Here is a 13,593-nt window from a genome sequence, read left to right as displayed (position 1 = left end):
TAAAAGTTTTCAACAATCTATTATAAAGAAAATGTATGGCAATTATGCCAAGTTACCAAAACACAAATAAGTCTAATAATCAAAGAGTGACCACACAAATAAAACACAAGTAAAAAATAACTTTTCAATATTTCTGCCATTTTCTCCATTATCATTTTTTAATTACTAATAATAGAGTTCCTTGGTAAGACATATAGTACAATCTTGGGTGGTATCAATACCTGATTAAATTAATAAGAATGTCCTCCAGGGACCAAATGAATAAGTATAGATCTGTTTATAACAAAGCTAATAAATATGGAGTGCTGTAATTATTTTCGTATAATGATATCTGGCCAAAATATCCGTTGCAGTTTACTCTGATCGCAGCACATCCTCTTAGGGCAAGATTTCGGTTAGTGCAGTATAGGCAAGGTGTTCATTTTTTTTCTTCCTGCGTAATATTTTTTTACCAGAGTCTAGGCTCAGAATAAAGATCGAATGCAAGGTGCAACATTGTATGTTTCTATGCCACTATATAAACATATAAATAGTGTTAACAAGCTTCTAATTAGTTGCCCATACATATAATCTATTAAGGCGGTTTGTAAACATATTTAGTTTAGGAATTTACGGTTGTTTAATTCTTTGATTTTTTTAACTCAACTTTTAATTCAGTTGTTGCGGCATGTATCCTAAAATGTAATCTCGACTCACAAGAGTAACTGGTATAATTCTTTCTGCAATATATTTTTTTAATCAATGTTATAATTTAATTACTAAAAAAGTTTTTACCTGGCATCTTCTAACGCTAACAAAGCTTTCTCTTTGTTTCCCAAACTCCATTCTACCAAAGCTAACTCTACAATAGCATAAGGAACCACATAATGGTCTTCTACTATATCCCTGTGCAAACTTATAGTTTTCTCAAAATAACTTATAGCTTGATTTGGTGCTCCCATATGTCTTAGACATGCACCTTTAAGTAAGTACACCACAGCCTTATTATCGTTGTCGTATTTAGAAGGCTTTATATTTGTTTCAACCTCAGTTTCGGCTGTTTCTATTAAAGACATAACTCCTTTGGCTATTTCATAGTTCTTCATTATTTTTAGAAGGTTCCACAGGAACATGAGTTCAATTACTGGAATTAATAGACGTTTCTTCTGGCCAAAAAACCGCTCCGCCTTTTTTATTGCGAATTTCTCCATCGGCAACGATTTGCCTGCTATCCTTTGTTTGTACTTTGGAAGATCCCTGAAAGATTTCAATTGTGTATTTTTTGTGTGTTATTTTTTTGAAGAGTTTGAAGATAGGTAAATACCGCATTAAGTTTTCTAATTCCGTCTTTTCTTCGAAACTAAGCTCCTCTCTCATCATAATCATAACTGCGGCTTTTTGATACATGTAAAGACATTTCGACCATTTGCTTTCTTTTGTTAAAATAGATATGAATTTATGCGCTTGCCTCCATTCACATTTGAGGCTAAAATCAGAAATAACATATAATCCATAGCAAACAACTACTGGAAACTTACCAATGAACCCAAAGAAGCTCCCAAAAACAAATATGATGAAATTGCGACCAAATATCCTGGGATTTCCATGACAAAGTATAGTATTTAATACTTTCAGTTAAATTCCCCTTCATAAACTCTAATCTGCCTTGGAAGAATAAAAACCAAACCCCATCAGGATGCTTTTTCAGCTGTTTATCCAGGATGTCCTGGCAAATGGCTATATCTCCTTCTCGATGGCTTAGGACGTGCATTACTATTAGGTTGTACCCCAAAAGAGTCATCATACACAGGATTTGGCGAATGCCATTTAGCTGGTATCCCTCAATTAAATCATTGAGACCCTGGTCCTAAAATTAAGAATACACGAAATGCAGTTTAGTAAGTGTGGCGTTACTAATTACCTTGTTGCCCTGAAAACCAATGAACTCCAACAGTTTGATGATTTTTGCTGGTAGCATGGAAATCATTAGGTTAAAAGTGCCGATGCCCATTTTCACGCCGCTTTCGAAATGTAGCTTTGAGTCCTCATCTTGCCATTTTCTTTTGTTTACTATTTGCTGACACTCTCTATAAACACACAAGCATGTACATATATAAATGTGCAGCACACTTATCATCATAAGTCAATGTATGTGCTGCATAATATTCGGCGATGTATAATAGAGACTCCTCAAGGTAGGGGTACATTTAAAAAATAGTAACATCTATTTATGAAAAGTTTGGTAATTATGAGAAAAAAATTGTAGTGGAGAGAAATTGTGGGGAGATAATTTTTGATATGTTTTTCACATTTCATGGATCTACATTTTGAGACATCTGGCGAAATTTAAAATATAAACATTACTTATTGAAAGTTTCAATAATGCCATGTGTTTAAACATTTCAAAACCGTCTATGTCATAGATCTTTTGGTAACTAGGGTAGGAAAGAATTCACAGAGAGGCAGATCGCTGGTGTGTTTTAGTATACATTCATAGTGTCGCGAGGTAAATGGTCGTGGAGGAAGTCGACATCTCTGATCTTCTCTACAAACAGTTTTTTCCCTATCAAATACTAGAAAATTAAAACTCCCTAAACTGTAAAATATTCCAAACTCCATTATCTAATAAACTTTTCAAAGTATACGTAGGCTACGCCATGTTGGAATTGCGGAGAATCGCCCATAGGACGAACCGAAATGTCTTTTAAGCCAATTTGTAATGGTTTTATTCTCAAAACGTATCCTTATTGATTAGTCTAATATATATCTTCATTTATAAAATTCTTATTAAATCACAAATTAGTTTTAACACTCTGAACGAACGTTAAATTCAGCTTTCTATGATTATATGTCGAAATAAGTAAAGAAGTGCTACTTAATAAATACCAACAGTATTTGTATAACGCACATTGAACAGTTTTTTCTGCCTTGAGACACTTATGATTGCTATATATGTAAAAAAAATGATGATTAAAGCTGTTATTAATAATAATTTTACCGATTGTGGTCAAATGCAAAGTGCTCAACTTGCAGTCAACCTTCGGTTTTACGATGAATTTAATATAACAAAAAAGGAAGTCCAAAGACCAATAATTACGACCTGATGATACGGATATGTATATGAAATATTCATTAGGAAGCTTGACTAAAACACAAAAAAAAAACATGTTCATTACAATTTGATACAAACAGGTGATGAAAAACTCCATCTAACGAACTCAGGGTCACTAATTATTGCTATTATAAATATTGTCACCCCAATTAATGGAAATTATGCTTGACGAGTTTGTAAATGACATAAATACAATTTTGCTTAGGTAATTTAAAATGAAATAACTACTGCATTTATAATGTTTTATATACTCACTTGTATGAATTAAAGCATGATCGAATCTTAATTCCAGCCTTAATAAAACTGCTCAATGTTTCATCTTCCATAAAAGTAAGCATTGACTTTAAAAGCAAGCATTCGGCGTAACAAAGTTCGGCATGAGCCTCCAAGTCAGTAAACTGCTCATAATGGTTCTTTTTAACCATTTTACCTAAAGATTCTCCAATAGTATTTTTCTTCCTAAATCTGTTGCATACTGTCAGGGCATGTTTTAGGGCTTTGGCAGCAGCTCTGATAGACGCAGGTTCCACTGTCAAAATTGCTTCCAAAAATAAGAATATTGCATGTCCCAGGGCATGGTACACAGAAGAATTTGCGCTGCAAGTTATTTTGCATTGCGATTAAATTGCCATCGATTTGTGGCTAAAAATATTGAGCAATGGAAATGAAATAATGGTCTACAGAATAAGTTTATACAGCTCGAGTTGCGTCAACAAGTCAGACTAGACACAGTATAAATCTTAATGATACATAATTTAACCAAAAAGATGTTTTTTGATGTAATAAGGTACTTACTAAGGAGACATTAGTTGTTTAGCTTCTGTGAACTGATTATTGAAGAAGTAGAAGATTGCTTTCTTGGCTTCTTCAAGGGCTTTACCTAAGGTCATGTCTTCCCTGATAAAATTATTTTTATTTTTTTAGTTTTGCTTACAAATTATACTTACAGGTCTGAAGCGAATTCATTGGCGTCTTCAAACTAAACAAAAAGAAATATTTTAGTGTAGCTTTTTCACGATAAATATTAATTTTTTTCTTTTATTTCATAATACGTAAGGTCAGCCCAAATTAATTCAATAAAAAATTGCTTTTAGCTAAAGATTTCTTGGTGCAAACCAAACTTGATCACATTAACATCAAATTCCAAAAATCGAGTTTTAATCATTCATAATTTAGAAATTCAAGTTCATAAGATACATTTACATTAGACCTTCAACAATCGAAATATGTTGCAGGTGTTTTCGTGCAAGGGAGAATATTAATATATATATGTTGAAGCTTTCAGTTTTTACTATTACAACAATAGATTTAGTGATGCGATAAAGAGGAGCAAATTATGAGTACCATCTTGAGATGAAGCACTAAAACGAGATTACTATTACCGCCGCTACTGAACGATCAAATGTTGGGGAATCCACTTTTGGACCAGAATACTTCTACAATGCTGAAAAGGAAAGAGAAGGGTAGAAAAAGGGGTCGAGGAGATACAGAAGGGTAGTTTGTCTTTCAATATTTTGTTAATCAGTTAATATTTATTAACTATGAAAAATATTTCCAATATTATTTTAACATATACTTATGATTAATAAGAAATTAAATAACTTCTTATTTATTTTTTTATTAATCATAAATATATGTCTCTTATATTTTGTGTCAATAGCATATAGTATGTGGAAGGTCTATATGTTTGATAAGATAATTCATTATTTTTATAGGCAAATAACTTCTTTTGTGCAAGAAAACACCCAAATTCTTATAATCTGATAAATAAAAAGAATTAATCATAACTCATAACTAACAGTTACTGAGTGGAAACGTCTGGTAATTAATAATTTTCTTGCGAATGAACAATGGACCATTAACAAGCCAAAAATAGCAATATAAGTATACTTTTGTTTCTACGACAAAATTTATCTCTCAAAACTAGAGATTTCAATTTGTATTGTTTAAACATTTAAAAAGTGTTGGTACTTATGTGTAACCGTGCAGACGTCCTCAAACTTATAATTAGTTGAATTGATGACATTGAATGCATTAATATGACCTAATTTTAAGACTTGAACTTGAAATTACTTGCCAATTACGAAATTTACAGTTTGGCAACGAAAAAGTGAATGTTACGTCTCAAGTTTAACATTTTGTTGTTTTATCATGTTTATAAGGTTATTCGCTTGTCGGGGTCTAAGGACACTTTCAAAGGACAGTGTTAAGTTATGCGTAACATATATTTAACATTATGACTAGGCAGAAGGAGGCTATATTAAAAGCTTCTAAAAAATGAAGGATGGTCCCTAATAAATCATCTTTTTCTTGCATAATATTTTACCTCATGAGAAATACGCATACAGAAATTTAAATTTGCTGTGCGAGCTAAAATTCCAGGTGTAGCATTAAATATTTCCTGAAATCTCCAGGACGACACTATCGTCCAGAATAGGACGAAAAGTATATAATACATACATATATATACTTATCGTATATCATCAAATATCGGGTATATTTTTCTGGAAACCCTAAGGAGAAAATACTAATGCTAATTTGTACTTCCTTATTATTATTACTGCGAATGCAGCTTTCTCTTAAATTATCACTAGAAGCTTACAATTTGTTTGTCAGATCAAGGATTTAGTGTTTCTCACTTACCTCCTCAGAATCATTATCATTTTCTTCTTGCCCGTCGTCCTCTCCATTATCGTACGCGTTATTTTCCACAGGACGCTCCATAATTTTAGCCACTCTCACTGGAAGAGTCACTAAAAATAATAACGATAATATCGATACCGCTTGAAACTAATCTCAAGACACTTACAAGTTGATGTCATGTTAAAAAGAGATAGATATTCTTCCACCTAATCAGAGAGATTCGTATTATCACTGAGCTAAACGCGTGTAAAAAGTAATGTTATTAAGCAAACCACCGACCTTCCACCGCGACTACCACAAATAGCCGACACACACTCGAAGTGTGGTGATCCAAACTCAATGTAGTAATGTGCAGCTTTTAGTAAACGAAAGGAAAGCGGACCTCGATTGATACTTTCTCCTATATAGAATAAATCTATTAAACTTGCCTGTCTTCATTTCTCCTGACCTAATGAGGAGGTATAAATCACAACTCAAATTTTTGAGAAATTCAAATTTTATAAATAAATGTGCATATAATAATGCACCCTCTGTCAATTATTTATTTTCATTAATATTTCATTTAATAAAAAATGTTAAGTATTTTTCAGGTCACGTTACAACATGGTAAAATTGAATCCCAAGATGGTTTTTTCCATAGTGTTATTACGGTCCAATTCATTATAGTTAATAAGTTTGCCTAATTGATCTGCAATTAGTGTTAAAATAGTCTGACCTCTCAAATAAATTTTAATAATTAGTACTTCAATTATTTGATAAATAACACAATAGAAAATTTTCAAAATTAAGATGGTAACAATAAAATCAAGTGAGGCATATACCAAACATTTATCCAATTTCTTAATATAACAGGATACCTTTGTATTATCGTCGGAATCACATTTTACCTAATTACCTATGTTGAAATTCAACTAGATGTGAATAGATAATTATAATTTAACGCATTGGCAGTAAAAGTATACAAAGATAGATACCTACTTAACTCTATTGTAATGGAATTTTATTAGTAGTTCATAACGGGATGAAAGATGTAACATAAAAATATTTAATGTTCATGTTTTTTAGTTCAGGACTTGCCTCTAATAGTGTACTGGACTGAAATCTTCAAGATATCCCTTTTTTTATGGATTCGCTCGTCTTAATTTATATCATATCCATACCTAGATACATAATTAAAAGTAAATAAATAATGATCTATTTATTTTCGATCTCTAAATTTATAGGTATACCTAATAACTTTCATTAAATCGTTACTAATTGATTAAATAAAATTCAGTGAGTAAGCTTTTCAGTGTAGGCATATATAAAAATATTTTGCTGCCATTAGAACAAAACTTTGAAATAATGATTATAGAGCTAAACTCATCATACAATCAACAATACTCGTACTCCAACTTGTTACTATCTGCCTGTCAATGAATATAAAATCGACTAAATTTAATTACGTAATATAAGTAGGTGGCATGCGTTTTAATTTGAGCAGCGAAATAACTTACTCTCTATATGAAAATGTGTAAAACAATGACTTATTATTGCCTGTGTGGAGGTAAATAATTTATTTCGGTTTTCAAATTTCTGATGAGCTCATTTTCTCGTGAAAAAACCCAATCTAAATAATTTTATGATTTTTTTGGAAATCCCCGGTATTTCATAATAGATTGACGTCGTCCAGCACCTTCACCATTTCATTAAACTTAAGCATGGAGAAATAAAATTAGAAAATATATTAAAAAATAATTATTCTCATAACACATACTAATCTAAATACTTTAATTTTAAGGCATACTTGCTGCACAGATAATTCTTTTTCTCAAAACCATAGTATAATTAATTTTCACCACTAATATTTTTAAAAGCCACCATTGCTAAGTATAGAAAGAAAATACGTATTCTCGTCTTTTTTCTCCAAATAGTTTTAAAACTATTTATCTAGCGAGCTAATGAAGAAAATGACTATAATAAAATTTAATAACCCTCATGTCATAGTATTTGTGGTTGCCATGGAAGAGAATGTCAAATGAAACGTCACCATTGATGTTATGATTCAGAACGCGTTGTCTTTTCGTGTTTTGGATTTAATGTATACTTAATGAAGGTCGGTTTAACCGTATAAATGGTAGATACACCGTGCTTGTAAAGTACTTATTACCATCACGTCTTAGGTTCCTTAGAGCTATGCGGTTTAGAATTTAAACTTGACGTTCGTGTCATAATGAAGTAGTTTACAACCTTAGTGTGTACACATATTTATGACCGTTTTGTAAGTCCCCGGTATTTCGAAATAAATTGTGTTGGACCAGCACCTTCGCCATATCGATGATTTTTAGAATTGAAGTATAAATAGAGAACCCATTACACACACATATGATTATTTTTACATTTAAGTAGCATTTTCTAAGTATCTTTTGATAATACCTTTAACTTCAAGTAAATATAAGTTTAATTTAGTCACTATTTAAGATTAAAAATACAGAGGATATATTAACAAGACTATTATTTCTGGTTGCCTGGCATTAAGGGGCTGATTGTATAAATAGGAAATTGTAAACATTGAGAAAATCTATACTTCACTGGAATCATTATCAAACGACAGTCATAAAAAAGCAAGAGAAAAAGTTTAATATTAAATTAATTAACTATTTTAATAATTAAGGACGAAAAATTAATTAAGAATTATTTTATTTTACCTATTTCTTGCCGCAGTACATCCTATGGCACTGTCGTTTGATCCATCTTTTTAACCTACTGGAACAGAGCAGATTGATTGTTCGCTTACAACTCTAGGAATAAAAATTTTGACTCTACATTTTTTAGTTTATGTGTGTTCTGATTTTTCCTATAAGACCTATATTTATTATCTTTATAGCATGTCCAAAAATGCCCTACATAGGGATTGTTAATGAACTGGTAAGTAATTCCACATGAAAGTCTTGAGTAGGGGTGAGTGTTGCGATTCTTTCCTCTGATGATGGTAATTTGTGGACATGACACATCATGCGAGTCGGTAGACTTCCCTGTCAAAGTCTACAGCCAATCAAACCCGACATGACATAACCTTAAAATAAGATATTTGCTTTAGCTGTTTTGTTGGTAATTTTTTGCTGAACTACTCATTTAACCGAAATTTCAAAAGCTATGGCATCTTTACATCAAATTTTTGAAATTTAGTAACTCAGCGATGGAAGGGGAACATGATAAAGCTTCTTTCTGGAAGAAAAACATTAAAAATGTTCCTGGAAGGTATGAGTTTTCTCATAGCTATGTAGTCAATTACCTACTTGTCATAGGTAATCACACACCTATTCGCATACATGTTTCCAAAGCCCTTCGGTTCAATGTCAATTTTTGTTTAATAAAATTCTTGAGAGAATTAGTAGAGTATATTACATTCAAGCAATACCCTTTAATATACCTCAAAAACACTGAATGTGAATTTATTTGAAGACTTGGTACAAATATGTGTTCTAATTAATCCATACATCTATTAAATAGATATAACTTGACATAGTACCATAATTATAATAACTGGAAATTAAGCAAAAATATATATTTTCCTGGTAGACCAAGCCCAAAGCACGAAGGCAAAAGCAGCACCAAAAGTAAACCTCAAAGCTCTACGTCATTCCAAGACTTTCAGGCCTCTGTAAGTGATGCTTGGGCAATGGATGACGATGAGTTTTGTTCTGGATTAAAGAGTAAGTTACCTGGTTTTATCACAGTAATTTATCTTTTATACAGAGCTGTAAACATCATAAATTAAACTGATGGTAGTAAATGAAGATACCTATTTTTGGATCTGTAGTTTTTTTTGTAACATTCCTATTTTTTTTCCAGATACCAAAATATCAAAAAAAGTTTCCCAGTCTGCAGCATTAAATGTCTTAAATTCTCATAGAAATACGACTGAATTGAAAAGGTCAATAACTGAAAATATGATTGATAATTCTCCACATATAATTCGTGATAATGAAATAGTAAGAATCAGTAGGATTCCAGGTAGACCTTTACAAATGCATTGTTCCAATCCACCCCAAGAAGAAGACACTGAATCAAAATTGGAAAGGTTCGAGGCTCTCTTAGTAAACCCACCTTCATTACAAGATTTATGTAAATTAAGTTGGTCAGGTATTCCAGTGAAAGTGAGAGGTATTACCTGGAGACTCTTGTCAGGTTATCTGCCTATTAATTTAGAAAGACGAGATGGCGTACTTGAAAGAAAAAGGCAGGATTATTGGACATTGGTGGAGAAATATTATTATACAGAACATGATGAAGTCAATCGTGATATTCAACATCAAATTAATATTGATGTGCCAAGGATGAATCCTACTATATCCCTATTCCAACAAAAAACTGTTCAAATTATGTTTGAGAGGATTCTGTTTATTTGGTCTATTAGACATCCTGCATCGGGTTATGTTCAGGGCATAAATGATTTAGTTACACCATTTTTTGTAGTATTTCTGCAGGAATTTATCCTTGATAACAAACCTTTTGAAAATTTCTCAGTAGATGGTATAACAGAGGAACAGCGTAAAATTATCGAAGCTGATTCATTTTGGTGTTTATCAAAGTTTTTGGATGGCATTCAAGATAATTACGTTTTTGCCCAAATTGGAATTCAGAAAAAAGTTTTACAACTTGAAGAATTAATAAAGCGTGTAGACGAAACTCTCCACAAACATCTCAAGCAGCATAATGTCAGTTACTTACAATTCTCATTTCGATGGTTGAACAACTTACTTACGAGGGAATTGCCCTTAAGGTGTACGATTCGTTTGTGGGACACTTACTTGTCCGAAAATGATTCATTTGCCACATTTCAGTTATATGTATGCGCAGCATTTTTATTATACTGGAAGGAAGAGTTAATGAGGCAAAAAGACTTCCAAGGACTTTTGTTGCTCCTTCAAAATTTGCCTACTCGGACTTGGACTAGTTCTCAAATAAGTCTTTTAGTGGCGGAAGCATACAAATTGAAAGTTATGTTTGCAGATGCACCAAACCATTTGACATGTAACACTACCACCACAAATAGTGGCGATAGTTGAGTAAAGTGGAATTTATTTTGAGTAGTTTTCCTGAATTTTTTGTAATTTAAATTTTAAGGTATGTTATTTGTTAAATGTAAATACATGACTTCACATATTTTTATATTATATATTCAGTGATAAATTAATTTACACCTCAACAAATCTCTTATTTAACATGTTTGACGACATTCAATATTTTCCAGGATCACTTTATCAATAAAAGACAGAAAATGTTTTATAAGATTTATTTTGCCTTCTACCAAATATAAGTGCTTTACAATCTAAAAGGAGGTTAAACATAGCATTTTTTTATTTCAAAAGATGAAAAACTTCACATCAAAGAAGTGCACTTTTTTCACACTGCATATTGTCACTTCTGTCAAGAGTTGACTATAGAAGTAGAATAGTTATTTATTTGCTAAATGCTTAATGCAAAATTTTATGAGACTAATCAGTTTCGGGCCGAGCTACTTTGTGAGCAAATGCATAAACGGGTCAATGGAATAAAATCTCAGTAAGCATGCTTTGCAACGTTTTATGTCTAATATCATGTTAATTTCATAATAATTTAACTTAAGTCCAAATTTAAATACTTGTTAAAAAAAATATATCCTTCAGTCATTGTGTGTTAACTCCCTAGCAAATACACATTACCTGTTTTAGTCTACCACAGTTATTAACTCACCTACCTTACTCAACTAGGACTATAATGAATTAGACATAATATATTATAGACACATATAAGCAAGCTGCTACTACAAGAGTTTAAAAATACATGCGCATATGACAATATTAAGTATTATCTTTAGGAGCTGGAAGTTATTGCACAGCAAATTGGCGTTTTGAGATTTTAATCACTTATGTACAGGTAAATATTACCTAATATATGGATTGAAAACATTCTGTATAAATACACACCTAAAGCAACATAAATGGTAACATTTTTTAAGTAAAGTACAAACTACAAGCAAAAAAAATGTTCTAAATTTAAAACTTATGATGTGTGTGATTTAAAATTTTAAAGAAATAAAACTTCATCTTAGTTGATGGATAAAATCTGTTAGGAAGCAGTTTGCAGGAACCCACTTTTCTTTCATGTTAAAAATTTCAATACAAGGCTTCAAATTCTCACCTGAGGGAGCAACACCTAAATAATATCAATCTTTGATAATAATCATATAACATCAAAAAGTACTTACACTTAATTTGAAGGCCATGATAATGAGCAATTGCTTTCAGTAATAACCTGTCAAAACTACTAGTTGGAGATTTAACATATACATCTTGAGGAGATGCTTCAAAGAATTCAAGCATCTCAATCTCACAGTTTTGAACAGATTCCATTGATAGATTCTTTTTGGTTTTAAGAGTTCTCTTTACAAGAGAAGAAACCCTGCCTAGGGGAGGTTTATTATTTTGTATTACAATATCTGACTTTGACTTTTCTTTGTGATACTGCTGTGAAAATGCATTAATGATGTCTGCCTGTTCTTGGTCTGATTTTTCAATAAAATTATTCCAATATTTCATGGCACTAGTATCCTCCAAAAGTCTAGCAAAGGGGCTCTTATGTGAATTTATTATAACTAAAGAACTTTCATCCTCTTCTTCTAACAATGTTTGTAAAAGACATCCTTTAATTGATGGTTTACTATTAAACACTTACTAATTTAAAATCTAAACTTACGGTTTTGATATCGTCGCACTTTCCTTTTTCCTGATGACCTTTTTAGATTAACAGGCTCTTCTGACTGATTGGTTTTAGGAACTAATGTATGAAACAAACGACTGGGGCCAACTGGCTCATTACTCAGAGATTCTGCATCACTAGCTGAGGCGCTGCCTAAGCTGTTTGGAAAATTTCAAGCAATTCAAGCAACCTTTCAAATAATACTTACTGTAGGGATTCAGAATCTGATACTTGAGCAGAACCAGGCCTTGTGAAATAAGACTTATTATTACCTTTGATAACTGTCATATCAAGAAATTGGGAGAATCAATTATTGGCTTACAGACAAATTGCAGAAAGTAATTTGGATTTAAAAATGTTGCACAATATCAATATGATGAAATATCTGTAAAAATAAACAGAAGATGGATTCTGATTTTACGAAATTAGCCAGTGTATAGTTGACAATGATTGATATTGACAATCTAGGAACAACAACTTTGCGAAAAATGGTTATTTCAATAATTATTTTATTGTTTGTTTTTCAAGCAGTTTTGGACAAGGGGAATTTTTGTGAATTTTTAATTGGTATCTACTGCTTTACTTGTTAAGACGTCAAAACTGTCTTGGGAATTTCCACAATTTTTTACTGATATTGGCAACGTCGTAAAAAAAAAGAAATTCCCAGAATTCCTATCCTATATCATAGGTAGTTGTCAAAGAAAAGCGCTGTTGTCGACGTGTAGCCTATTTTCTTTAATTTTATTACAAAGCTAAGAGAAAGCGCTTTAGTCGATACACTCTGTTTAACATTTTTAAATAAATTTAAAGCAATAAAAAGTAATATAATTTTTGAGGGTATAGCATTAAAAATAGTTCTCTGTAAAATGTATATAATTGATTTTTTAAAAATAATTTATCTAGGTTTGAGAAACATTGGGAGAATCTGGCAATGCAGTCAATTTCAGTCCTCACTGTTGTGCGGTTACATGTGACATGTGAGGTTACAAGCAGGCAGTTTTATTATAGACTATATTTTATGAGGATGTTAATAGAGGTCGCTGGCAGTCGTCAGCTTGGTGAAATTGCAAACTTTGGAATTTTTTTTACCCATATGGGTAAAATAATTTAAAAACCAAGTTAAAACTCGCTTATAT

General features: G+C 31.6%; 3 protein-coding genes across 6 annotated transcripts; 1 reads left to right on the top strand and 2 right to left on the bottom strand.

Annotated features, from left to right (window-relative positions):
- Positions 1-110: 110 nt before the first annotated feature.
- On the bottom strand, positions 111-8,634 carry LOC136350366 (tetratricopeptide repeat protein 39B-like). Of its 2 annotated transcripts, XM_066301955.1 has the most exons (11): positions 8,422-8,634; positions 5,901-5,940; positions 5,735-5,844; positions 4,039-4,070; positions 3,887-3,988; positions 3,347-3,688; positions 1,901-2,066; positions 1,518-1,846; positions 1,304-1,465; positions 775-1,236; positions 111-719 (listed from the first exon to the last, which is right to left on the bottom strand). In XM_066301955.1, exons 2-11 carry the CDS (start codon positions 5,911-5,913, stop codon positions 620-622), a joined length of 1,818 nt encoding a protein of 605 aa, XP_066158052.1. In that variant the 5' UTR covers positions 5,914-5,940; positions 8,422-8,634; the 3' UTR covers positions 111-619. The 2 variants fall into 2 exon arrangements, with proteins under 2 accessions (XP_066158052.1, XP_066158053.1); XM_066301956.1 differs by lacking the exon at positions 5,901-5,940.
- Tbc1d22 (TBC1 domain family member 22) lies at positions 7,859-11,008 on the top strand. 3 transcript variants are annotated; one of them, XM_066301959.1, is made up of 4 exons: positions 8,780-8,974; positions 9,296-9,429; positions 9,569-10,501; positions 10,561-11,008. In XM_066301959.1, the coding sequence occupies exons 1-4, from the start codon at positions 8,913-8,915 to the stop codon at positions 10,671-10,673; spliced, it is 1,242 nt and encodes a 413-aa protein (XP_066158056.1). In that variant the 5' UTR covers positions 8,780-8,912; the 3' UTR covers positions 10,674-11,008. The 3 variants fall into 3 exon arrangements, with proteins under 3 accessions (XP_066158055.1, XP_066158056.1, XP_066158054.1); XM_066301958.1 differs by lacking the exon at positions 8,780-8,974 and adding an exon at positions 7,859-8,068 and having other exon boundaries at positions 9,569-11,008; XM_066301957.1 differs by having other exon boundaries at positions 9,569-11,008.
- On the bottom strand, positions 10,997-13,063 carry LOC136350369 (R3H domain-containing protein 4-like). Its single transcript, XM_066301962.1, has 4 exons — positions 12,666-13,063; positions 12,455-12,615; positions 11,967-12,401; positions 10,997-11,914 (listed from the first exon to the last, which is right to left on the bottom strand). Exons 1-4 carry the CDS (start codon positions 12,743-12,745, stop codon positions 11,802-11,804), a joined length of 789 nt encoding a protein of 262 aa, XP_066158059.1. The 5' UTR covers positions 12,746-13,063; the 3' UTR covers positions 10,997-11,801.
- Positions 13,064-13,593: the final 530 nt, after the last annotated feature.

Source organism: Euwallacea fornicatus, chromosome 3 (assembly GCF_040115645.1).
Source record: "Euwallacea fornicatus isolate EFF26 chromosome 3, ASM4011564v1, whole genome shotgun sequence".
Taxonomy (NCBI): domain Eukaryota; kingdom Metazoa; phylum Arthropoda; class Insecta; order Coleoptera; family Curculionidae; genus Euwallacea; species Euwallacea fornicatus.
The sequence above is the reverse complement of the archived record's forward strand: the minus strand, read 5'-3'. Positions and strand labels throughout refer to the sequence as shown.

Excerpts from the sequence above, each read along its gene's own strand:
- LOC136350366 (XM_066301955.1), bottom strand. Across the intron at positions 3,989-4,038 it reads AATGAATTCGCTTCAGACCT|GGAAGACATGACCTTAGGTA; the intron begins GTAAGTATAATT and ends TAATTTTATCAG. Across the intron at positions 1,466-1,517 it reads GAGCTTCTTTGGGTTCATTG|CCTCAAATGTGAATGGAGGC; the intron begins GTAAGTTTCCAG and ends TTCTGATTTTAG.
- Tbc1d22 (XM_066301957.1), top strand. The coding sequence starts at position 8,913 with ATGGAAGGGGAACATGATAAAGCTTCTTTCTGGAAGAAAAACATTAAA. Across the intron at positions 8,975-9,295 it reads ATTAAAAATGTTCCTGGAAG|ACCAAGCCCAAAGCACGAAG; the intron begins GTATGAGTTTTC and ends TTTTCCTGGTAG. Across the intron at positions 9,430-9,568 it reads GTTTTGTTCTGGATTAAAGA|ATACCAAAATATCAAAAAAA; the intron begins GTAAGTTACCTG and ends TTTTTTTTCCAG.
- LOC136350369 (XM_066301962.1), bottom strand. The coding sequence starts at position 12,745 with ATGACAGTTATCAAAGGTAATAATAAGTCTTATTTCACAAGGCCTGGT. Across the intron at positions 12,616-12,665 it reads TCAGATTCTGAATCCCTACA|CTTAGGCAGCGCCTCAGCTA; the intron begins GTAAGTATTATT and ends TTTTCCAAACAG. Across the intron at positions 12,402-12,454 it reads AGTGCGACGATATCAAAACC|GATGTCTTTTACAAACATTG; the intron begins GTAAGTTTAGAT and ends CATCAATTAAAG.